The sequence below is a fragment of the Peromyscus californicus genome, unplaced genomic scaffold, assembly GCF_007827085.1.
Source record: "Peromyscus californicus insignis strain IS unplaced genomic scaffold, ASM782708v3 Scaffold_18__1_contigs__length_77618521, whole genome shotgun sequence".
In the NCBI taxonomy this organism is placed as follows: domain Eukaryota; kingdom Metazoa; phylum Chordata; class Mammalia; order Rodentia; family Cricetidae; genus Peromyscus; species Peromyscus californicus.
The window spans coordinates 29,635,750-29,661,971 of NW_026294480.1; the positions used below are offsets into that span (position 1 = coordinate 29,635,750).

Consider the following 26,222-nt stretch of genomic DNA (forward strand, 5'->3'; position numbering starts at 1 on the left):
TTGGGAGGCTGGGGCATAGGTTCACAGACTTGAAGCCAGCCATAGTGCAACACTGAGAAGTGGTGGGCGGATCAGTAATGGACAAACAAGCCACTGATAGATAATCTTGTGGTGGTTGTTTGGGGTTTAGGTTTCCGGAGGAGAAGATGAAATCCAACAGTTGCAAAAGGCATTACTTGATTATTTGGATGAGAACACTGAGACTGACCCTTCACTGGTGGTGAGATTCATTTTGCCTTTTAAATTTGTCTTCTAAAAGTAAGGTAGGGAGTTAGAGGGAAAGAAAATAAGAGAAATATTTGGAAATCATTTTATAGATTATTTTTAAGTCTAGGCTAATCCTAAAAATGAGTATAGGCCACCTGGTGCTGAAGATGATCTGTTAGCATGCAAAGCAGCTGTCAGATTCTTATATATGTGTGCACACAGTTCTTTTAAAATGTATATTAAATAACATATCCAGAATATAGCAGGCTGTGTGTACAATTTGTGCACTTCATAGGCCTGACATAAGTTTATCAATAACACTGCACATAATGGGTTGTTTTCAATTTATTTTTTTAACGGGTGAAATAAAAGAGCTGCAATAACCTCTGTATTATTTTAGCTACCTAGTAGATATCCAGAAGTGCTTCAGTGCTGAATGTTTTAATGTATTTAAAACTTAGGTATTTCTTGCACAGAGAAGATAAGAGTTGAAAACAGATGGAAATCACTACATTTATTCTAAACTTCTCTAGTGGTCTTACCATCAGATCTTACTGAGCCATATGAAATGTCCTACTTTAAATAGTTGATAGTAGTACTCTAGATTTAATATGGTCGTTTTTATTAAGTTATTTTTTTACATTAACAGTTAAAGTTATAGTTAAATGAAAAAAAAGAGAATTCTGTAAACCAGGATATTTCTGTCTTTATATCTGCTTCTGTCCGATAGAGTTTGTTTCAAAGAAAACCTTAGTACTTCTATTCTATTAGAACTGTTACTAATGGCATCAGCTAAGTCTCTCTAATGTCTTTCCAGTTTTCTCGTAAATTCTATATAGCCCAATGGTTCCGTGACACAACTCTGGAAACAGAAAAAGCAATGAAATCACAAAAAGATGAAGAATCATCTGATGGAACACATCATGCAAAAGAAATCGAGACAACTGGTCAAATAATGCATCGAGCTGAAAGCCGGAAAAAGTTCCTTAGAAGCATTATCAAAACCACACCGTCTCAGTTCAGCACATTAAAGTAAGATGCAAAGAGAAAATGTGTTAGATAAATATGTATCATAGCTATCCATTTACAAAGAACATATAAAATTGCAATGTTTTCTGTTGTAGGATGAACTCTGATACTGTGGACTATGATGATGCGTGCTTGATTGTTCGATACTTGGCCTCTATGAGGCCGTTTGCCCAGAGCTTTGATATTTATTTGACGCAGGTAAATTGATTGATAGTTCTGATTGATTTTTTATTCTGGTTACTTTTGGAGATCATGAACAGTATGTATTCATTGTTGAGGGTAGTTTTAAAGGATCGTGAAAACAGCATTTGTCTCTGTTCCATGTTGTTCGCATGTCTTTAGCTATGCCTACGCTCTACATACTGATTCTTGTCATACAAACAAATGGGCGTGTTTGTATGACATTACAAAAATAAATTGTTGGCGGGCGGTGGTGGCGCACACCTTTAATCCAGCACTCGAGAGGCAGAGCCAGGAGGATCTTTGTGAGTTCAAGGCCAGCCTGGTCTACAGAGTGAGATCCAGGAAAGGTGAAAAGCTACACAGAGAAATCCTGTCTCAAAAACAATAAAATAAATAAATAAATAAATAAATAAATAAATAAATAAATAAATAAATGGTTCCATTATTAAGTCATGGCAAATAATACTGTCTTTGATAAAAATTACATATGAGGTTTTAGTGAAGCTTAATGTTCTTAAATGTATATACAGCAGTATGAATACTGAGGTAAAGGAAAGACCCCAAAATATAGAATGCTTTTCCATGTGTACTAATCTCTGTTAAGATTTTGGACTGGTAAGATAATGTATAATTTAACTCACACATAATAAACAAAAGGTAGTGAGTAGTAGATTGTGTTCTTTTATATATATTCATGCTATTGGTTAAGTTTTATGTATTATATTAATGTTTGCCTGGCAGATACTACGAGTTCTTGGTGAAAATGCAATTGCCGTGCGAACAAAAGCCATGAAGTGTTTATCTGAGGTTGTCGCTGTAGACCCCAGTATTCTAGCAAGGGTAAAAGCAAAAATATTCTTTCTTGCTTTTTTTATTGAAATGTGAAGATTATCTCCGCTACTACAAATGATATTCCCTCACTCTTCTTTAGCTTGACATGCAGCGAGGAGTTCACGGACGATTAATGGATAACTCCACTAGTGTTCGAGAGGCGGCCGTGGAATTACTAGGTCGATTTGTCCTTTGTCGACCTCAGCTTGCTGAGCAGTATTATGATATGCTGATTGAAAGAATATTGGTATTTTCTTCTGTTTTATAGTAATTTAAGAATATAATTTGCCTTAAACATCACTAAATTAATCTTAAAGTATAAATACCAATTACAATTTTATATTGCCTAATCTGTGGACTATAGCATCATTCTAAAGAAGGTTATGCTTTCAAGAGGCAAGCTATTCAATGTTATGAAGCCAATTGTTGGTGAAAATAAGATCTATTTTTCAATTACTGTTAATACCAATTTTTAATGAATAATTGATAGTAATTATGTATGATAGTTAACTGGTTTTGGAGAATACTCTATAATAATTATCATTGTAGAGTGAGTGTGTGTCTGTCCCTCTCTCCATCTGAGAATTATTTTCATGACAGGCACACCACAAGCATATTGATTTGTTATAGAACTACACATCAATGCATTAGCACACAAAATTCTGTAACACTTCAATGACAAATACTTATTACCATTAGTATAGTACAAGAATAGTTAGTGCCGAAAGTTTTACTTGATTTATCTTAAACACTTTGTTGTCCATATCATAGATAACATTTCATATGCTATTGAAGTACCAGACAGTATTCTAAAAGTTTTATCATCTTATTTGAATCTGGTGAATTTATTCTCTGGTCTTGAGTTCATTACTAAGTGTATATACTTCCATGTTATATCATATTTTAAAAGTAAGGACAGTAAACTAAATGTCATATTTATAACATATGAAGAGTAAATATGTAACATAATTTTCATTTAACAAATAGGGATTATAATGCTTATAAGAAATCTTTAACTTCATTTTGTCAAATTTCACACACTTAAAACATCTGAATTTTCCTAACATTTGAAAATATATTTTTGTCCTTAGGATACTGGTATCAGTGTCAGGAAAAGGGTAATAAAGATTTTAAGAGACATCTGTATTGAACAACCAACATTTCCAAAAATTACAGAAATGTGTGTAAAAATGATTCGTAGAGTCAATGATGAAGAGGGCATTAAGGTAAGATGAAAATTTCTTTTTCATTAATGTTTACAGTAATTTAGGTATTTACTGAATCTAATTTTTTATTTTGTTTCTAGAGTTTATATTAATAAAATATAAATATATAAATAAATATAATCTTTCCCCACCTATTCAACCATTACAATATTTGTGTATTTAACTATAGAAACTATTCTGTCCGGGGCTGGAGAGAGGGCTCAGAAGTTAAGAGCACTGACTGCTCTTCCAGAGGTCCTGAGTTCAATTCCCAGCAGCCACATGGTGGCTCACAACCATCTGTAATGAGATCTGGTGCCCTCTTCTGGCCTGCAGTCATACGTGCTGTATACATAATAAATAAATAAATCTTTTAAAAAAAAAATTCTATCCAAAGAGATTACAAGGTTATCTGGATTTTTAAATAGTATGTTGATTTTCAGTTACAGACTTCCCTACAGCCTATACGGCATTTTCTTAATTGAGATTCCTTCTCTCAGATGTCTTTAGCTGGTGTCTAGTTGACATAAAACTATCCCACATAATTGATCCCTTGTCAGCTTGACATGCAAACAAATCACTGTAAAGCCACAACTTTTCCTTTCTTGTTTATCCTCAAGATCATACATTAATATAAACCTCACAATATGAAGCATTTTATAAACTTAAAAAGTCCCAAGCGGGCGGTGGTGGTGCACACCTTTAGTCTATTTAAAAAAAAAAAAAGAGTCTCTTAAAATAGAAAGTCTCTCAACCATGGGCTCCAATAAAATCAAAATTAAGTTAAATACTTTATTTCAAGTGGGAAAAACCAAGGCACAATTGCAGTCAGATAAATTCGGGAACCAGACTCCAAATAGTATAAATCACTTAATGTCCAATATCTGGGATTCACTCACAATGTGGGCTCCTCCAAAGGGCCTGGGTCACTTCTCAGGCTCCACACTACAATAGCTTGTCTTCAAGACTCAGGCTTGCTCCTCTCCAGGGCTGCTGCTGTTCTTGGCGGTCATCCCATGGTACTGGCATTTCAAAATACTGGACCTTCTACTGCAACTGGACTGCACTTTCACTAATAGCCTCTCATGGGCCCTCTTCACGATGCCACGCCTCAACCTTTCTCCATGACCCCTTCAGTTCTGGGGCTTCCACTGCTACTCTGACTGCACCTTCACAAGTGGCCTCTCCTGACTTCTCACAGTGCCAAGCCTCAGCTGCTCTCCATGACCCCTTCATGCCTTCAAAACCAGTACCACCTGGGAGACTCTTAGACATGACCAAGTTTGTCTGCCAGCACAAGGTACAACCTTGGCCACCTCTGAACACAGCTTATGTGTGCTGACTCTGAGAAAAGACTTCCCACAAGATTTCACTTCAGTGATGCTGATCCCTTCTTAATCACTTCCAATTTTTCTGCTCAAGCTAACCAGCATCTATTGTCCCAATAGAGCAAAGGTTTTTCTCCAGTGGTTCTGGTATCTTGTTAATCACAGCTAGCCAGCATCATAAATTCTTAACTCAAAATAGCAAATGGCTCTGATAGAGTCATTAGGGGACTCACAAACTTCCTTCTGAAACTTCGCAACCCAGGCCTCCGTTTTCTGCATCGCTCTCAACATTCTTCAATCTCCCCCAAAAGAGCTCACCAAGCTTCGAACACTCAGTGGTTTTTCTTGCCCAAAAGAAAAGTCCTTCCACAATCCTCCCAAAAATAACATGGTCAGTCCATGACAGCAGTGGCCCACTATCCTGTTGACCGATTTCTGTACTAGTTAGGGTTACTCTTGCTATGATGAAACATCATGAACAACTTCATATCACTGTTCATCATTGGAAGAAGTCAGGACAGGAACTCAAACAGGGCTGGAACTTGGAAGCAGGAGCTAATACCAAGTCTGTGGAGGGGTGCTTGCTTCCTCTGGCTTGCTCAGCCTACTTTCTTATAGATTTCAGGACTTAAGAGGTGGCTGCACCCACAATGGGCTGGGCTCTCTCCACCAATCAATCACTAATTAAGAAAATGCCTTGCGCCGGGCGGTGGTGGCGCACGCCTTTAATCCCAGCACTCGGGAGGCAGAGCCAGGCGGATCTCTGTGAGTTCGAGGCCAGCCTGGTCTCCAAAGCGAGTTCCAGGAAAGGAGCAAAGCTACACAGAGAAACCCTGTCTCGAAAAAAACCAAAAAAAAAAAAAAAAAAAAAAAAAGAAAATGCCTTGCAGCTGGATCTTATGGAGGCATTTTTCTTAATTGAGGTTCCTTCCTCTCAGATGACTTTAGCTTGTGTCAAGTTGACATAAAACTACCCAGCACAAGTTTCTGCCTTTAAAGCAATAAAAGGGAGCTGCATAGATAGCAGTGAGTAAGAGTATTTGTTCTTCAAGCATGAGGACCTGAGTTCAGATCTCCAGCACCCACATTAAAAGCTGGACATGGCCACATATGCCTGTACCTAGCATTGGGCAGGTGGAGACAGGCAGATTCTGAGGGCTTGCTAGTTAGCCAGCCTAGTCAAAACAGCAAGCTTCCAGTTCAGTGAGAACTCATGTCTCAAGACAGCTATGTGGAAAAATGATAGTTGTAAACACCCTGATGACCTGCTGTGGTCTCTTATGTGCACTCATGAGCATACACACTCACATATGTATATGCATACAGCACACACACACACACACACACACACACACACACACACACACAATAAATTTAAAAAAAAAACAATAAAAGTGCTTTTAGTCTGATCAAAAACATTTCAGGGGCTGGAGAGATGGCTCGTCAGTGTGCTTGCTACTCTTGCAGAAAACCCAGGTTCAATTTCCAGCACCCATACCAGGTGGCTCACAGCCACCTGTACTCTAGCTCCAAAGGATCCAACACCTCCTCTGGCTCCTGCAGGCACTTGCACATGGGAAATGCACATCTACACAGGCACACATACATAAATATGTGTTTAAAGAATTTTGAAAGTATTTTATGCAGAAGCTATAGGTTAAACATAGTATTGCCCATCATCACCAGTTTGAAAAAGTTCATAATTTGGGAAATCAGTTGGTCATTTTAATCATGAATAAATTTATAATAAACTCCTGAAAATTTATTTTTTAGCTAGCTGTAGCTTTGTGTTGGGCCTTAATGGGAATTTACAATTAAAAATTTGCCATTTTTGTTGTTAGTAATTGACTGGGTTTCTTTTTTTTTCCTAGAAATTAGTAAATGAAACATTCCAAAAACTCTGGTTTACTCCAACTCCACATAATGACAAAGAAGCAATGACAAGGAAAATCCTAAACATCACTGATGTGGTAAGAACAATGGACACGAGTGTGTGGTTACTGAGTGCAAAGCTAGCTGAAGTCCACTGCATCTTAGGAAGGTAGAGGCAGTGATGAAACACCTGGCCGTGCCTGGTTGTTAGTGCAGCTTCCAGGATTCCTGGAGCTTCTCCTGGGGCTGAAGGAAAAGGATGTTTGCACATGGCTCTGCTTCTTGATACTCATGTGTAGAAGCATTGATGTTGAAGTTTTCTGTACTTCCATAATTGAAAAAGGAAGAGAGAAAGAAGAGGACAGCTGTGTACTGCTGCACTAGCAACCTGCAGATAACATGCAAGTAGTTTAGGTTTTAACACGGAAATGAGCTGTAATTTGCTGATGTGTGTTGAATATTAGCAATTTTATAGACTCAGTTACACAGTAAAGCTATTGTCTAAAGGGTTAAGGAATAAATATTTTTATTTTCATTTTTTTGAAGCCTCACAGATTTTTCTGATAGAGCATGGCATAAGCTATTTTTTTTTATGATTTGATACCATCTTAGTCTTTTTAATATTATACTAATTTCTTTAATGTTTTCCATATTGGCAAGTGTTTGAGTTACTGGAAAAAAGTTTACTTTAAATATAACCTTTTGGGGTTGGGGATTTAGCTCAGTGGTAGAGCGCTTGCCTAGCAAGTGCAAGGCCCTGAGTTCGGTCCTCAGCTCTGAAAAAAAAAAGACAAAAAATAATAATAAAAAAATATAACCTTTCAAATTAAAAAAGTAGGCATGCACTTCATGTTACAGCATAACTAAAATGCCTGCTTTAAAATAAATGTCTTTTTTTTTTTTAAATAAAATTTTAACATTTCCCCTTCCCTTCTTCCCTCCAAACTTTCCCCTATACCCCTCATTGCTGTCTTTAAATCCATGGCCTCTTTTTGCATTGTTATTACATGTATGTATATGTATGCATACATATTCCTAAACATAACCTTTCAGTCTTTATAATGTTACTATAAATGCCTTATTTTAGTAGTTTGATTGACTTTCTTTTCACTGTAGGTTGCAGCATGTAGAGATACTGGATATGACTGGTTTGAGCAACTCCTTCAAAATGTGAGTGTAATTTTGATGACATGAAATTTAGTAAAGGGTCTTTATCATTTTAAAAATAACTTTTCAGGGCTGGAGAGATGGTTCAGTGGTTAAGAGCACTGGCTGTTCTTCCAGAGGTCAATTCCCAGCAACCACATGGTAGCTCACAGCTGTCTGTAATGGGATCTGATGCCCTCTTCTGGCATGCAGGTGTACATGCAGATGGAGCACCATATACATAAAATAAATAACTCTTAAAAAATAAATAAAAATAACTTTTCAGTTCTTCCTTAAATATTTGTGTTTAGTAGAAGCAGCTTACTTCAGTTTGTTAAGCTATGTGCTTTAATTTCCGTATTAAGTCAGTTATCAAGTTGACGGCTAAAAATGTTGTCTGAATTACTAATTAAAGTTGTAGCTTCACTTTCAGATCATTTTTTTTTTTATCCCTTTAATGTTGAGCAGTGGTTCTCAACCTTCCTAATACTGCAACCCCTTAATACAGTTCTTCATATTGTGGTGATCCCCAACTGTAAAATTATTTCATTACTATTTTATAACTATAATTTTGCTGCTGTTATGAATCTTAATATGTAAATATCTATTATGTGTGATATCTGATAGGCAACCCCTGTGAAAGGGTCATTTGACCCCACACCCCAAGGGGTTGCGACCCACAGGTTGAGAACCACTGGTCTAGAGACTACTCATGAGATCTTTAAATAAAAATAACATTAAATACATAATTATTTGGCATACTACAAAATATATAGTCTTTCTTTTAGTAGTATAAAATTAAACCACAATTTGGACTTTTAGAAATTTTCAAATCAGCGTATTCATCTCCCTAGTAACTGTAATAGTTACTAGTATTTTCAGTCTTTTTTAGAAGTTGGCAGCATGTGTGGAGCTAGAAGAGAATGGTAGGTGGCCTGTCATTCTCCACCTTATTCTCTGAGACTCTCACTGAATATGAAGTTTACTGATTTGGCTAGGCTAGCTAACCAGCAAGCTCCCAATACCCACCTCTTTCTGCTTCTCAGTGCTGGGGTTCCGGACAGCAGCCATTCCCAAGTTTTATGAGGGTGCCAAGGATTTGAACTATGGTTCCCAAATGCTCTTTCCCACTGAGTTATTTTTGGAGGCAGTATCTCACTTTATTCCTCAGGATTACTCTCAAAACTCTAGACTCGGTGATACTTCTACCTCTGCCTACCCATCAACTCTTCTTTCATCTGTCTTTCCTCCATCCCTCTTTCTTTCATGGCAGTGGGGGCGGGGGGGGGCGGCACATGCATGTGTGCACGCATGTACAGGCCAGATGAGAGCATTGGGTCCCCTGAGGCTAGTATTACAGGTGCTTGTGATTTGGAAGAACAGTAAGTGCTCATAAACTCTGAGCTATCTCTCCAACCCCAGACACAGAAACTTTGTTACACGTGACAGAGAACTAACCTCTCTGCAACTGTGTATGCATTCATTTCTAGAGGAAACAGGAACAGCGTAAGGAGTGGCCGCTGGGGCTCTCAGGAATTCTAAAGTCAAGACTATACAGCACACCTACCGTTTCCATACTTCCAGACATGCATGCATATGTTCCATTTAACAACTTTCAGAAATTTATAATCTCACGGAATTTTTTCTTATGAATCAGTAATTTTCTATATATGGGATATAATTTCTTAAGGAAACTTCAAGTACTACATTAAATAGCTTCAAATTCATACATGCACCAATTTATGCCAAATGAAAGACTTACACAGAAGAGTATTATTCCACATATATATGTGTGTATGTTTGTATGTATAAACAGGTATGAGTTAGCATTTCTAGCCTTTAGTCCATTAGCTTTTCTGTCCTTTGTCATCTGTCATCTGATTCCTCAAGTTTTGTGAATTCCACAGTGTAAAATGTGGCCCTCGTCTGTTTTTTGTCATATGTTCAATTTCATTTAGGAAGTAAACATTCTCAACATGAACTGTTGAGCGTAGTCATTGCTTATGCATATTGCATACATTTCCTATGATATGTCCTCATGTTTTTAAGAGTCTATTCACGTGTTTCTCCTTGTGTTGCTGAGAGTTGAAGCTCAAGCTTTCTGAGTACAAAGCCAGCATTCTACTCTTGAGCGGAGTTATACCTAGCCCTCTCCTCCCATGTTTTGTTGTTGTTTTAGTTTTAAGACAGGGGTCTCATTGTGTAGACCTTCTGACCTGGAACTCTCTATATAGAGACCAGGCTGGCCTTGAATTCACCGAGATCACCCTGCTTCTGCCTCCAGTGTGCTTGGATTAAAGACGTGTGCCAACCCACATTGCATGATCCAGTACTCTTGAGGTTGAGACAGGAAAATCTTCACTTCAAGTACAACAGGCTATGTAGAAAGACTGCTCTATAAAATAGCAAACACAAAAAGAAAAGATGTATTTATTTGTTTGTTTGGCTTTTCAAAACTAGGTTTTTCTGTGTAGCCCTGGCTGTCCAGGAACTCATTCTGTAGAGCAGGCTGGCCTCAAACTCAGAGAGATTGACCTATCTCTGCCTCCTGAGTGCTGCGATTAAAAGCCTGGGCCACCACTGCTCAGCTAAAGAGAGAGAATTAAGGGGTGGAAACTGTTAAGGGCACTTGTTGCTCTTCCAGAAGACCTGAGTTCTTTTCCCAGTATCCATATGACAGCTCCCAACCATCTGTAATTCCAGTCCCAGCGACTCCTGACACCCTGTTCTGACCTCTGAGGTCACCAGACATGCAGGTGGTATATATACATACATGCAGGCAAAACACTCATACACATAAAATAATAAATAGATCTAAATAAAAAATAATTTGTGTCTGTAAACACTGCCGCTCAGTGAGAATAGGTTACAGGCTGTGCCTTTCTACTCTAGAAATCTAAAATCTGAAGTACTTCCAAGTTTGAAATATTTGAGCACTGAGATGACTTCTGCAAATTGAAAATTCCACACCTGATCTCATTTGACAGCCAAACTCACACATACTAAAATTGCCTTTACACAATTTATATAAGGAGTATATGAAACTTAAATGAGTTTCCTATTTAGATCTCTGTCCTTTGCCCAAGCATCTCCTTTGTGTTGTATGTAAATAACCTAAAATCTAGAAGACTTCAAGTCTCAAGCATTTCACATCAGCGTTTCACCTGTACAATTACTTTGGGAAAGATTATTTCAAGTATACACCGTTGAAAATTGACTTCATCTACACACAGAAGAGTGGCTAGGTGGCTTGTGGCGTACAAAGAAGACTGCTAAATAGCAGTGAAGTGATAAAACTATCTGCAACAACCCCCATTCAAGTTAGGTCATAATGTTGAGTAAAAACGCAAGACCCAAAACACTAACCAAATTACATTTTTGAAGATGAAAATTTAAATTAAAAAAAAAAAAAGCTACCAGGACAAAGCATGGTGGTGCACACCTTTAATCCCAGCACTCAGGAGGCAGGAGCAGGCAGATAGATCTCTGTGAGTTCGAGGCCAGCCTGGTCTACATAATGAGTTCCAGGACAGCCAGAGCTCCATAGTGAGATCCTGTGTCAGAAAAAGATAACAACAACAAAACTGCCAGCTTAGGCATTTCTTTATGCAAGGGAATAATAAGATTTCTTGAGTTATTTCATAGGATAAGAAAGCAAATACCTTGGTAGATACAAATTACTGGAAATATTCTTGAGTTGGGTTTTATTCTTTATAATTAATATACTAATGTATTATTTATAATTAATATATTAAATCACATACCAGTCAGCAGTGATAGTATCATGAACCAAAATTTATAATAAATTATTTTGCGTGTACTTGATGCCTTAGAGAGGAAAAAGGAACAAGAAATAGTTTGGGGTAGTTGCATTGCTTTATGTAAACCAAACTAGAGTATGATATTGGTAGCTGTGCTTAAGAAAGTGAATTGTAGCTTGAATCAAGGAAAATTTGCTGTTTATAATTGAAAATTGGGGCTGTCTTTTATTTATCTTTTAATTGAACAATGATGCTGTGCATATTTCATATTGTTCTGGTTGCTGTCACTCATTTTAAACTATCCAGGTGATTTTTTTTATTTAACTTGAGGACAGTTTTATTAACATTTGAGAGACAAACAGCAGGAAAGATGCAGAAGGATCTCTGAGTTCAAGGACAAACAGGGCTACATAGACAGATGGGGAGAGCGGGGCAGAGGATGGGGTGGGGTGAACCAAAAGGAAGGAAAGGAGCCATGTCTTAAATTAGGGTGCATGGAAGCCTACAGGTTCAGCAGTGGGGCTTAACAGGCAGCTTCATGGCAAGGAGAAGAGGGATAGTTTCTGAAAAGATTAAGGAAGACCAGAATAGTCAGAAAAGTCCATAATGCTCAGACTTGGTCCAGTAAAACAAGAAAAAAAAATTTTTATTTAAAGATGGAAAAGGAAGCTGGGTGGTGGCAGCACACGCCTTTAATCCCAGCACTCGGGAGGCAGAGGCAGGCGGATCTCTGTGAGTTCGAGGCCAGCCTGGTCTACAGAGCAAAATCCAGGATAGGCACCAAAACTACACAGAGAAAGCCTGTCTCAAAAAAAAAAGGAAAGGGAAGGCTAGAAAGATACCTGAGCAGTTAAGAGCACTTATTGTTCATAACAGAGGACCTGGGTTTGATTCTCAGCAGCCACATGGCGCTCACAACCACCGATAACTCAGGTCCTTAAAGATCCAACACCCTCTTCTGACCTCTGTTGGTACCACGCATGCACTTGGTGCACAAACGTACATGCAATCAAAACACTCATACATAAAATAAAAATAAATAAATAAAACAACAAAAGGAAACTTACACTTTTTTGCATTAAGACTCAGAAAAGCAGTAGGGCAGTGGTAGTGCATGCCTGTAATCACAACACTCAGGAAGCAGAGACAGGTGTGAGTTTGAGACCAACCTGGTCTACAAATTGAGTTCCAAGACAGCCATAGCAATAAAGAGAAATGGTCTCAAAAAAACAAATGAAAAAGACTCAGAAAAGCTGGCAACCTAGCAATATAGTGCTCTTTGTAAACATCCATGCATCTTGTAGTGAAAGTTTAAAATCATGCATTTTTACAATGTGAATATTGAAGCCACTCGTGACTTGTTGCAACTCTGTCAGACACACGGAGATAGAACGTTTATGTTAGTACAGAAAGTTAGGTTGGATAGCTCTGGAAAACTCTCCACAGAAATGGAGTGCAACCATTCTTTTAATATCCCTAGAAATGTTCAGCTAATTATTATTGACAAAACAGATATGCCTCAAGTCATTTTTTCCAATGACCTATGATTATAAGATTGGATTGGTTTTACTTTTTTACTATAGGTAAGCTTACCTCCATCCTCTTTATTGTTCTTCATAGTATTTTTAAGCTCATCGTCTTAATCCTTTGGCAAAGAATGAAGCAGAAAAAAAATCTTCCAAAGAATATGCCATTATGTTTTATAATTGCAAGGCTTAAGGTGTAATTCAGATACAATTGTTAATTATTTAAAATAATTCAGCTACCATCAGATAGTGGTTCTGTGGTCTTGGCTGGCGTGAGAGTGAAAAGTTTTCCTGCATCTCTCCAGTGTTGGGCCCTGCACACAGCAGTGTTTGTCCTAAAATTGTTGACTTTGCAAATGCTGATTTATAAGATATTTTAAAATATGTCATAAATTTTTGCTTTGTCTTTTAATATTAAGAACTAAAAAACAAAATGCTTATTGATATTTAATGCATGAACATTATCACTATTGCCTGATAAATAATTTTACTGGGATTTTTTTATATGTATACATATATAGTTGTTGAAGTCTGAAGAGGATTCTTCATATAAACCTGTGAAGAAAGCTTGTACTCAACTTGTTGATAACCTAGTTGAGCATATTCTTAAATATGAGGAGTCTCTAGCTGGTAAGACATTTTATATATTGGTCCTTAATTAATTTTATGGGATTTTTAAGTATTAGCCCTTTTCTCAGTTTTACCTCTGGATTTGCTTGCCTGATAACTAACTGCATCACTTTTAATAGTAATTTGAGTTTCATGATATAAATTTCTGTTTGATAATTCATTTTAGATTATGTTGTAAGATTGCCTAGATCAAACTATAATAAACACATAAATCTTATCTCTTCTACATATCTCTCATATGTATTTTAGATATTGAATAAAAATGAAGTCCACAGCCCAATATGCTTTTTAATGGCATCACAATAGTATTTGGTATTATTTAAATTATAGAAAACTTTCAAAGAAATTGTAGTCGCCATTAAAATGTTGTTAAAATATTATACTACCTTTCTAATATTCTTTCTAGTTGTTTACAAAATTTTCTCAATATTTAATATTTAATTTATTAAAATTTCTCAATCTTAATTTCTAATCTGTTGGAATTTTTAATGTAAGTTAAGTACTTAATATTTTACATTATCAATTATATTATGTCAGTCACAAATCTGAAGTTTTCTTTTATGAAAAATTGTACAAAAAAGATAGTATAATTGGTACCTATTACTTAAAAGCACAGACTATTAATATTACTTCCCATTTCCTGATGTACATAATGAGGAGCAGCAATAGACCTCAATTATTCAACTGAAGGACCAACTTCCTCTAGTGGAGATGGCCCCTAAAGGAATTGTAGATATCCTTTCTTTTCTTACACAGGGCTTATTGTTGTTTTTCTTTAAATTTTTCTCATTTTTCATGTGTGCATTTTTTCCTTTTCTATTTTTCTCATCCTAGACTTTATTGGTGTTATTAATATCCATTAATGTTCAACATTGTTAATCATCTCTTAAAAAGTATATTTTTTAAGAACCAAAGTATCTCCTAACTGGCCTCATTTGAACAGTATTTTGTGTAACTGCATAGAACCTTGATCGACATTCTCTTTGTCACTTCCATAATTTAACATTCTCACCAGTACTCTTTAAATACAGTATCACACGTAGCTAAATTGGTTTTGTCTTCTCTCATTTGTTTTCCTGTATTCACTTCCATTTATAGACAGAACCAACTTATTCCCTGAACTTTCCAACTTCATTGTCCTTTTAAACTCAGTCACACCCCTTACAGTGGAACTTGTCTTTCTTAGTAAGACTTCTGTACTTGGTCTTCATTGTGTAATGTTGTGCCCAAAAATGAAATAACGGGTAGTCTAATGCCATAAGGAGTACTGATGCATTTTAATAAGACCCATACTGGATCTGTTAGGTTGAGTGAATTCAGTAATTGTCTGTCTGATTTTCTCTACTTTGTCTTATTTTAGTGTCTTTATTTTTCTATTGTTTCAGATTCAGACAATAAAGGTGTGAATTCTGGAAGATTAGTAGCTTGTATAACCACTTTATTCTTATTCAGCAAAATAAGACCCCAGCTCATGGTTAAACATGCCATGACTATGCAACCGTACCTTACCACTAAATGTAGTGTAAGTATAAATGCTGTCTTTTTAGTTGGTTGGTTGGTTGGTTTTTTCAAGACGGGGTTTCTCTGCCCAGGTTGTCTTGGAACTCGCTCTGTAGAAATCTGCCTGCTTCTGCCTCCCAAGTGCTGAGATTCAAGGCATGTACCACATACCCAGCATGTGTTGTCTTGTTTGTTCTTTCTTGCGTACAGCAGGTACTAAGTACTTTAAATTTAGAATTCACGTGTACTGCACATTCTCACTGACAGATAATCCGTATCATTGACTCAGATTTACATTCTAATGCTTGTTACAACTTATCTAAAAACATCAACAATTAAAATCCAGGCTCTATTTCTCTGTTAGTTCTTAATCTACCCCCTTTGTAAATGTTTAATAAATGTTGTAGCTCTTGTTAAGACCTAAAAGTGAATAAAGCAGAAATTGTAATTTGAAGAAACTTACTAGATTTTTGGATTCTTAATTTGTAACTCATTTGTCTCTCATAATATATTTTATTACTTTTATTATAAAGCAATATGTTGAATATGGAACATCTAGTATATTAGAGAAATTGATGTATTAACATGCTATGTTCTCCTAAAATAATGAAATTCACAAAATATTTCTTAAATAAAAATAATAGTGTAAATCAAATGAGATTTTTTAAATGGAATGTATAACAGCATAGTAAATTGTGATTTCTTACATATGCTAAATTTTAAATGTTCTAGAAACTTAGAACTCTTACTTTTCTTGTATACTGTGTTCTAAAGATCTAACTTTAATAGTTTCCTCTACTAGATTTGTTTTTCTTCTGTTATCAGGTGTTAAGCAATTTTCTCTTAATTTGTTAAGTTCCATGAGAACCTCGGGGCTGCCTGAGAAGTTTTAAGGATCAAGAAAAGTAATAGAGAATAAGAAATTATGTATTATATAAATTATATATAATATATATACTACTATTATATATGTATATACTATTTCCCAAGACACTAATTCCATCTAGGAGCCTATAGTAGATCCAGAAATAACGTAGGTTCATATATAATCTGTAGCTAATAGTTAGCTCATGTCTGCTTAACTCTGTGATCAGATACTTTGGAGAAGTTTATATGCATTGTCTCATTTACTTTGTCAAACACTAAAATCCTTAATCCTAAAGAAAGGAAACTAAAGCATAGAAAATATAAATAGCTTACTTCTTGTCACATAGCTCCTCAGTGCCATCAGTATAATTTAGTGCCATACTCTCCCTCTAGAATCTGGATAATATAAACATACTCTGACACATTTTGAAACATTGTTGCATCATTTTATTGAGCAGATTCTCCTGACACACACTTTGAAACATTGTTGCATTCATTTATTGAGCAGATTCTCCTGATATACACTTTGAAACATTGCTGCATTCATTTTATTAAGCAGATTCTGACATACACTTTGAAACATTGTTGCATTCATTTTATTGAGAAACTTCTCAGGAATAGGTTCACTAGGACATTGGAAAATTTTTGGGTTTTTGGGTTTGCTTCCTCATGGGCTTTGTTTTATTTTTTACTTGATATTTGAGAGATCATTAGATATGATCTTTAGCTGTTTTGAAAGGCAGTGCATAAATATTGGGATCATTTTTGTGCCCTTTGCTAATCTAACAGGGGTAAAGGAATAATTCTTTGTTGCTCCACTTCTAAAAAAGTTAAGCATTTTTCATATTGACTAGTTGGCCTTCTTTTTCTTTAAGTTGACTACTCATATAGTTATCCTATTTTCTTTGAATTGTGTGCCTTCTTTCAAAGTTTGAAAATTCTTTAAGTAATTTAAACATTTTAGATATTTACCACGCATAGTAGTGCACGCCTTTAGTCCCAGCAATCTGGAGGCAGAGGCAGGCAGATGTTTGAATTCAAGACCAGCCTGCTCTACATAGAAAGTTTCAGGATACCTAGGGCTCTATGGAGAGGCTTTGTCTCAACAAAAAAAAAAAATATTAAGAAAGTTTTTGGCCAGTAAAGTAATTTATCCAAAACAAATACCAGTTATCTTTTGCTTGGCTAGATTAAAGGCATATGTACAAAACCTTCTTTCCATTTACAACCTGTCCCCCAAAGCTAGTAATGTTTCTTTTAAAGAGAGAATTAGCTGATTAGAGGACAAGTGGGAAAAAGTTTGTGTTAGAGCTGCAGAGATGCTCTGTGGTTAAGAGCATTTGCTGATGTTCCAGAAGACCCAGGTTCAGTTCCCAGCACCCATATGGTGGCTCACAAATATCTGTGACTCCAGTTCCAGGGTATCCAGTGCCCTCTTATGACCTCCATGGGCACTAATCATACACATGGTACATACAAACGTATAGGCAAAATTCTGATACACATAAAATAAATACAATCAAAATTTTTTCATATGCTTATTTTTTAATCAAAAAATCTGTAAGTATAAAATTAAAAATACTTCTAGCTAGTTCTGGGATAATAAATATGTTTATTAAATATATTTAACACAGCATTTCTCAACTCCAGCACTGACAGAGCTGGATAGTTCACTGTTGGTAAGAGCTCTCTCTTGTTGTCTTGTGGAATGTTCAACAGCATCTTTTGATCTCTGTCCAATAAGTTCCACCTCCCACAGTGACAACTGGAAATGATCCTAGCATTGCAGAATACTTGTAGGTAGAGAATGGAGAACACAGTCACCCACAGTTGAGAACTATTAAGTTTTAACCTTCTTGATGAAGGTTAAAACTTAAAAGGTGCCAGTCTCTATAACATATTCCCATACTATTTAAATATTTTGTTTAAAATTGACTTATATTTTGTTTTGAGGGGGAAATGTGGAGCTGAAGAGATAGTTCAGCAATTAAGAGTACCAGCTACAAGCAACATGGTACACACACATACATACATCCAGGCAAACAATCATACTCATAAGATAAAAATAAAGGAAATCCCAACATTGTTTTAAGTGTGACAGCTTTAACATTATTAAGTGCCCCGAGGTCACATGGTAAGTTATTGTTAGAGCTAGAGTGCAGACTGGTGATAATCTCTCAGCTGTTGCTGCTTTCATACTTGGGTGGAGAGTTCCTTTCTAGTACTATTTAACATTTCAACTGTAACTTTACATATATAATGCTCTTATACTCCAGACATAAAGCTGTATATGGCTTCTTAAGTTTTAGATATTCATAAGGTATTAATTTTCTTCTCAGACGCAAAATGATTTCATGGTTATCTGCAATGTTGCAAAAATCCTTGAGTTAGTTGTACCACTGATGGAACACCCAAGTGAAACTTTCCTTGCCACTATTGAAGAAGATCTGATGAAGCTGATCATTAAATACGGCATGACTGTGAGTGGTTTACCATCTCTGTACTGTAGTGTGTAAGACACAGATGAAGGCTTGTAGCATATTGCTATATAATATATCAGAGTTAAGTCCCAAGATCTTTTATTACATTTTAAGACAAGTATATAAGAAAGAAAAAATGATCGTATATTTCAACTGTGTTTTAGTTTTTACTTAAAGAGTAACATTCTCTCTCTCTTTTAGGTAGTACAGCATTGTGTGAGCTGTCTTGGGGCTGTTGTAAATAAAGTGACGCAGAATTTTAAATTTGTGTGGGCCTGTTTCAATAGATACTACGGTAAGTTCAGTGCCTGGGCTTTCTAATTATTTGCTGCTAAGTTCTGCAAGTGTGTCTGCATCATTAACATATCTGATAAAGGAGAGCAGTGAGGAAATAAGTGTGTTCTCCAGCGTCCACACTTAAGAAGTTCTCTATGATCTTTGGTATTCTCATTAGTTCAAAAGTTTCTCCCTTTAAAATGATAAGTTTTCTGGCTGCTATATTAAGTATAATTTTAATATTTTTTTTCTTACATTGTTTTAGCTCTAAAGGATCCACACATATTATAAATGTATTTAATACTTAAAACCTTTAGTGAAAGTTAATTATATTTTATTAGTAATTGTTTAAACATAATTCAAAGATAAAGAGATTACTGTAAATAACTGCTATTTATCTTTACTAGGTGCCATTTCGAAATTAAAAAGTCAGCATCAAGAAGACCCAAATAACACTTCACTTTTAACAAATAAACCAGCACTTCTTAGGTCCCTCTTCACTGTTGGAGCACTCTGTCGGCATTTTGATTTTGATCTGGAAGATTTTAAAGGCAACAGTAAGGTAAAGATCCCAGTGTTACTTAGTATGTTGTGAAACACAGTCCTGTGACCCTGAGCTAAGAATCAGTATAATAACTTGGAAGGAAGAAGGCAACACTAGAGAAATTTACTGAGACTTTTGGAAAGAGCTGGTCCAAGCATGATCTCTAGACTTCCTGCTGATCTGTGAGCAGTTTCTTACTGGTCTGTGACAGATTGGAAGTTTCCATGACCAATTGTATCAGTTCGTTAGCATAAGCACACTTTAGAACAGCAAGTTGTGGCACATACTTGTCACAGACTATCACATCAAATGCCACTATTCTAAAGTAAATGGAGAGACTGGAAAGGTGGCTCAGCAGCTAAAAGCACTGTCTGTTCTTCCAGAGGACCTGAGTTTGGTTCCCAGCACCCACATGGCAGCTCACAACCTTATGGAACTCTAGTTCCTGGGGATCTGACACCCACTATGGCCTCTGCAGGCACCAGGCACACACATGATGCACAGTCATACGTGCAGACTGAACACCTATGGAATTGATTTTTTTTTTCCTCCCAGTGTTGTGAATCAAACCTAGCGCCTTGCATTTGCCAGGCCAGTGCTCTGCATATGACCAACATCCACTGTAAAGTTCACATGAAAATTCTCCTTGTTGCTTTTAGGCATCTCCCCCCCCCCCCCCCCCCTTATAGCTGGGAATTGAGGGCCGGTAAGATGGCTTAGCAGGTAAAGGAACTTGCACATAGACTGATTACCTGAGGTCCATCCCTAGATCCTACAGGGTGACAGGAAAGAACCAAGTCCTTAGAATTAATTTTTCTGGCTTCCACACCACACCTCCACACAGGCACTATGGGGCCTGCACATTCTCAATCTCTCTCTCTCCTCTCCCTCCCTCCCTCCCTCCCTCCCTCCCTCCCTCCCTGCCTCTCTCTCTCTCTCTCTGCCTTCCTCCTCCATCCCTCTCTATTTCTGTCCCTCCCTCCCTTTTTCTCTTTCTCTTCCTTTCTCCCTCCCCCCGCTTCCTCTTTCTTACACATACTTGAGAACTTACTCTGACATTGAGTATTCTTCTTGAATACCTTTAATATGCACCCCCCCCTTAGGTTAACATAAAGGATAAAGTACTTGAGCTGTTGATGTATTTTACGAAACACTCAGATGAAGAAGTACAAACAAAAGCCATCATTGGTCTAGGTAAGTCTAAATTTTTTAGTAGTTTTTAGCTCTTTGAGGGGGTGGAGTAAGCTTTTTGACTATTGTGAGTCTAAGTTGTTGGTTTATTTAGACATATTTCTATTGGCTGTGTGATCTGATGTGGAGAATGAAGAACTAGGGTTTAAGAAACCTGAATTCTGTCCATGTTTCAGCCTGTGGCCTTTCTGGGTAACTCTGATCAGGCCACTTGTCCCTTGGTCAGTTTCTTGGTCAGTAAAGTGGAGATAACAGTACTGTGTCCCACCCCTCCTTCCTAGAGCTAGCTTAAGAACACTGACTGGGGCACTGTAGTCCTAAGGACATAGTGAAAGTTTTGTGCATTTTGCATTTCTTAAAATGGTTCTTTCATGCAAATAATGTTGTTACATGTATCTGCCACTTGTTAATTGACAGTCTGTGTAGACTTAATTATAGGAACAGTTGGGATGCATCCCTGGTCCATGTTCCTTTTCCAGAAGCACTAGTGTGATCAAAACAGTTTTGCAAGCAACTCTGTACAGCTTACCTGGAAAAGAATTAGAGTATAGAGAATTAGAAACAGGAAAGTGTTTAATTGCCTAAATTAAATACTCTTTTTTAAAAAGGAAAGAAATCTAAAACTCTCAGGCCAAGGACCTGTAATAAAATTTTTTATTTATAAAAGACAAAGAAAAAAGTATGTCCTATACTTGGGTTTTTATTGTTATTATGTGTTTTGTGCAAATACATATAAAAATATTCAGTAACTTAATTGTTGGAAATATTTTGATAGCATTGTCAATGTTAATAATTTAATTAATATTCATGAGTAATCAATGATGTTTCTCTTGAAAAAAGTGAGTGCAAAAGTGAAAAAAGTGAGTTGAAAAAAAAATGAGAGAAAAGATTCTGAGTTACCTAAACCCTATTAAATCATGTTGATAATTTTATAAATATTTAAATATAATTGCCTTATTCCTCCTCATTTCTTTCATAAATTACTTAAAAGCCAGATGTGATTGTAGATGCTTTTAATCCTAGCACTCGGCGGGCAGAAGCAGGCAAATCTCTAAGTTTCTCCAAGTAGACCCCAACTTGGTCTACATAGGGAGTTCCAAGTCAGTTAAGATTGCATAGTGAAGTCCTCTCTCAACAGTACTTACAGGAGGAGATACAGTAAAACAGTTCTTACAGTAGAAGATACAGTAAAACAGTACTTAGAGGAGGAGATACAGTAAACAGTACTTACAGGAGGAGATACAGTAAACAGTGCTTACAGGAGGAGATACAGTAAACAGTACTTACAGGAGGAGATACAGTAAAACAGTTCTTACAGTAGAAGATACAGTAAAACAGTACTTACAGGAGGAGATACAGTAAACAGTGCTTACAGTAGAAGATACAGTAAACAGTGCTTACAGGAGGAGATACAGTAAACAGTGCTTACAGGAGGAGATACAGTAAACAGTACTTACAGGAGGAGATACAGTAAAACAGTTCTTACAGGAGGAGATACAGTAAAACAGTACTTACAGGAGGAGATACAGTAAACAGTGCTTACAGGAGGAGATACAGTAAACAGTGCTTACAGGAGGAGATACAGTAAACAGTGCTTACAGGAGGAGATACAGTAAACAGTGCTTACAGGAGGAGATACAGTAAACAGTGCTTACAGGAGGAGATACAGTAAACAGTGCTTACAGGAGGAGATACAGTAAACAGTGCTTACAGGAGGAGATACAGTAAACAGTACTTACAGGAGGAGATACAGTAAACAGTGCTTACAGGAGGAGATACAGTAAACAGTGCTTACAGGAGGAGATACAGTAAACAGTACTTACAGGAGGAGATACAGTAAACAGTACTTACAGGAGGAGATACAGTAAACAGTGCTTACAGGAGGAGATACAGTAAACAGTACTTACAGGAGGAGATACAGTAAACAGTGCTTACAGGAGGAGATACAGTAAACAGTACTTACAGGAGGAGATACAGTAAACAGTGCTTACAGGAGGAGATACAGTAAACAGTACTTACAGGAGGAGATACAGTAAACAGTGCTTACAGGAGGAGATACAGTAAACAGTGCTTACAGGAGGAGATACAGTAAAACAGTGCTTACAGGAGGAGATACAGTAAACAGTACTTACAGGAGGAGATACAGTAAACAGTGCTTACAGGAGGAGATACAGTAAACAGTACTTACAGGAGGAGATACAGTAAACAGTGCTTACAGGAGGAGATACAGTAAACAGTACTTACAGGAGGAGATACAGTAAACAGTGCTTACAGGAGGAGATACAGTAAACAGTGCTTACAGGAGGAGATACAGTAAACAGTGCTTACAGGAGGAGATACAGTAAACAGTGCTTATAGTAGGAAATGTAGTAAAAATGTAAGCATCATTTATTAGTTAGGAGATGTGTTATTACCTACATACCTGTGTATATCCCTACGTATTAACTGTAGATAATAAATTTTATAGAATGACAAAGCCAATTATATTATGATAATTCAGAGAACAAATAAATGAAGTTTTAATTTAAGGAAGCAGCACTGTAGAACAGTCAAAAAAGTTACATGGGCCATGCTTATCCTGTGTGAACTTGAACTAGTTGTCTAATCACTGGTTCAAGTCTGGTGGTTTGGTTTTGGTATTACTAATGCTTGCTGGCATCGAGTCAGTTTTCTCTTATTAAACATTTATCTATATATGCGTTGATAATTTATTTTGCTAGTTATTAGTGGTTATAGTTAGCATTGTGGCTTCAACTTAGGGCCATTTGAAAGAGAATTAGGAAGATAATTTTAGTTCTGTTTTTAAATTCTGTTTCATCGGTGAATATATTTCAATATTTTTTTAGATTGTCACTGTAGTACCTTCTATTAGGGGTCTGAAAAAAATGTTTGCAGACATTACATCTTAAATCCTGACAACATCCCTCTGAGGTAGGCGGGTGGTAAATATTATTGTCCCCATTTTACAGATGGAGAATTGAGGCAAAGAGAGATTGTGTGACTCACCCAAGGTCACACTACAAGTCAGTGGTGGAGCCAGGAATAGAACCCAAGACTCCTGACTCCTAATCCACTCCCCTAGCCACTAGGCCCTGCTCCCTCCTCAAGGTTTCCTCTTGTGTGAAATTCTCCTTTGAAATGCAATTTCTTGTTTTTAATTCATGGGGAAAGAAGTACCTGCTCTAATGCTTCTCTAGGTAAGGCCACCAGCATATTCTTCCAGTCATTTTAAGTTTAAATTTTTGAAATAAGGAGCTCTTTGTATAATTTGACATTTTCATTGTGTTCTATTTATCTTTAGTAGGAATATATAAAGACATTTTTCCATTTTTCTTAGGCTTTGCCTTTATACAGCATCCAAGTCTAATGTTTGAGCAAGAAGTGAAGAATCTGTATAATACTATTTTATCTGATAAGAACTCCTCAGTGAATTTAAAAATACAAGTGTTAAAGAACCTCCAGACTTACCTCCAAGAAGAGGACACGCGGATGCAGCAAGCAGACCGAGACTGTAAGTGAGAACGTGCTTGGTGATGGACAGTGCAGCTGTAGTTAGCACATTGAAACCCCGCCTCACAGAGGACGACGTCGGAACTCGGGGAAGGGAGACTTAGTAAGCTGAAGTTCATAGGGCCAACAGTGTTCTTAAACTCTCGAGAACAGTTACAAAATGTAGGTGTCTACAAGCATTAACACTTGCCAGGAGGAGAAGGGATTACAGTTCTTACCGTTCTCAAGGAGCCTCTGACACGGTTGAGGACAGAGGATTGGGAACCACTGGAACTTGCACATGATCTGTACCACTTTGTGGGTTTGAGTTGTAGACTCGGTCAGGAGTAGTAAGCAGAGTTAATTAACCTTGATGTGTCTTTCCTTTTCCCTCTCTGTAGGGAAGAAAGTTGCAAAGCAGGAAGACTTAAAAGAGATGGGAGATGTTTCCTCGGGGATGAGTAGCTCCATCATGCAGCTTTACCTCAAACAGGTGCTTGAGGCCTTCTTTCACACCCAGTCAAGTGTACGCCACTTTGCTCTGAATGTGATCGCATTGACTCTAAACCAAGGTCTTATTCATCCAGTTCAGGTAAGCAAGATTTATGATAAAAGCACTCACTGACAGCCAAATGAACTGTGTGATGACGCCATGATGGGAACATCATTAATTCTTTATTTCTGCTCAATAAAATCTATGTCCTAAACAACGGCGACAACTATTCTTATCCCCCTCCTTTCTTCTTCTTCTTTCTTTTGTTAAGAGTTAGTCTTACAATATTACTTGGGCTGTCTGTCCTCAACTCATGGACTTAAGTGTCCTTCTGCCTCAGCTTCCTAGGTTGTCTTCAACTCTTAAGAATCTAAACTCTGAATAATCTCTTATGTTGCCACTGCCACAAAATACCTATATATTTATGTTAAACTTCCACTCTCTACTGCTAAAAAATATCCTTTTCTCTCACTAGCTTTGATAAAATTATTTTACTCAGATCCCTAAGAACCAACAATGCGTAATCAATGAAATTAAATAGGTTATTTAATATTTCTTTAATATTAAAGGGAATAATAAGCTAAATAGGATAAAGTTTTGTTCTGCCACAAAATAGTAAATCCCATCATCTGAATTCCATTTTTCTCTTTAAATTGGAGGTAACATCAGCTGTATAGCATGTTAAAACTTTGCAGTGTGGTTGGGATGATAGCCTAAAAGGCCAGATTTGTAACTCAGTGGTAGAATACCTGCCTAAGATATTCGGATATTCAAGTCATGGATTTGTCCCCAGCATCACAAAAAGAAAAAGAGAGAAAGGAAAAAGAAACAAGGTCATGAAATTTTTAGTATCCCTGAAGACTTGCATCCTCTGCTGATGTACTAACTACTATCAAATGGTCTGGGGAGGGTCATAAGCTATAAAACTTCCAGAGACTATGAATATTGTCTTCTTCTCCTCCATAGAGTTTATTCTAATGTACACTGATATATTGGAAAATGAATTTTTCTGATATTTTCTAAAACATAACTAAATATATGCTTTCTAATGTAAACATAATGAAATGGGTGTCATGAAACAGCACATTGACAGATATTTAGTCAGTTTTTCATCATTCAGAGCTGTTAAAATCACTTTTCAACATGCAATAGTATATTGAAACTTTTACCTTTTTTAAATACACAGAGATAGGGCCCACAAGAAAATTCAGTGCATAAAAGAAGAGGGTGTGTGTGTGTGTGTGTGTGTGTGTGTGTGTGTGTGTGTGAGAGAGAGAGAGAGAGAGAGAGAGAGAGAGAGAGAGAGAGTCCTTGCTTTAAGTTAAATCAAAGAAAGATTATCACTTTTCAAAGGACACCAAGATAGCAATTAAGAAGGCCTGTACTGATACATTTTTATATCTGATGTATAAGCTTGACATTTGTTGAGATGCATACAGAATTTTTACTGCTGTGATGTCTTATAAAGACTTTTTTTCTCCCAGTGTGTTCCATATTTAATTGCCATGGGCACAGATCCAGAACCTGCTATGAGGAACAAGGCTGATCAGCAGCTTGTGGAAATAGACAAAAAATATGCTGGATTCATTCATGTAAGTGTTTTCAGTAAATTAGTATTGCTCTAGTAAACCACTGCTTCCAAATCATTATTTTAGTATGATTCA

General features: G+C 36.7%; 1 protein-coding gene across 2 annotated transcripts in view; it reads left to right on the top strand.

The window, feature by feature from the left end:
* Nipbl (NIPBL cohesin loading factor) overlaps positions 1–26,222 on the top strand; it is a 168,825-nt gene that overhangs the window by 128,800 nt on the left and 13,803 nt on the right. For both annotated transcript variants that reach the window (XM_052743159.1, XM_052743160.1), the window contains exons 25-41: positions 131–220; positions 1,025–1,239; positions 1,332–1,434; positions 2,161–2,259; positions 2,351–2,497; positions 3,342–3,476; positions 6,655–6,753; positions 7,772–7,825; positions 13,610–13,718; positions 15,104–15,240; positions 18,425–18,565; positions 18,767–18,860; positions 19,249–19,403; positions 20,489–20,579; positions 23,914–24,087; positions 24,467–24,657; positions 26,043–26,150. In XM_052743159.1, coding sequence (XP_052599119.1) covers positions 131–220; positions 1,025–1,239; positions 1,332–1,434; positions 2,161–2,259; positions 2,351–2,497; positions 3,342–3,476; positions 6,655–6,753; positions 7,772–7,825; positions 13,610–13,718; positions 15,104–15,240; positions 18,425–18,565; positions 18,767–18,860; positions 19,249–19,403; positions 20,489–20,579; positions 23,914–24,087; positions 24,467–24,657; positions 26,043–26,150 — 2,142 coding nt within the window. The remainder of the gene's footprint in view (positions 1–130; positions 221–1,024; positions 1,240–1,331; positions 1,435–2,160; positions 2,260–2,350; positions 2,498–3,341; positions 3,477–6,654; positions 6,754–7,771; positions 7,826–13,609; positions 13,719–15,103; positions 15,241–18,424; positions 18,566–18,766; positions 18,861–19,248; positions 19,404–20,488; positions 20,580–23,913; positions 24,088–24,466; positions 24,658–26,042; positions 26,151–26,222) is intronic.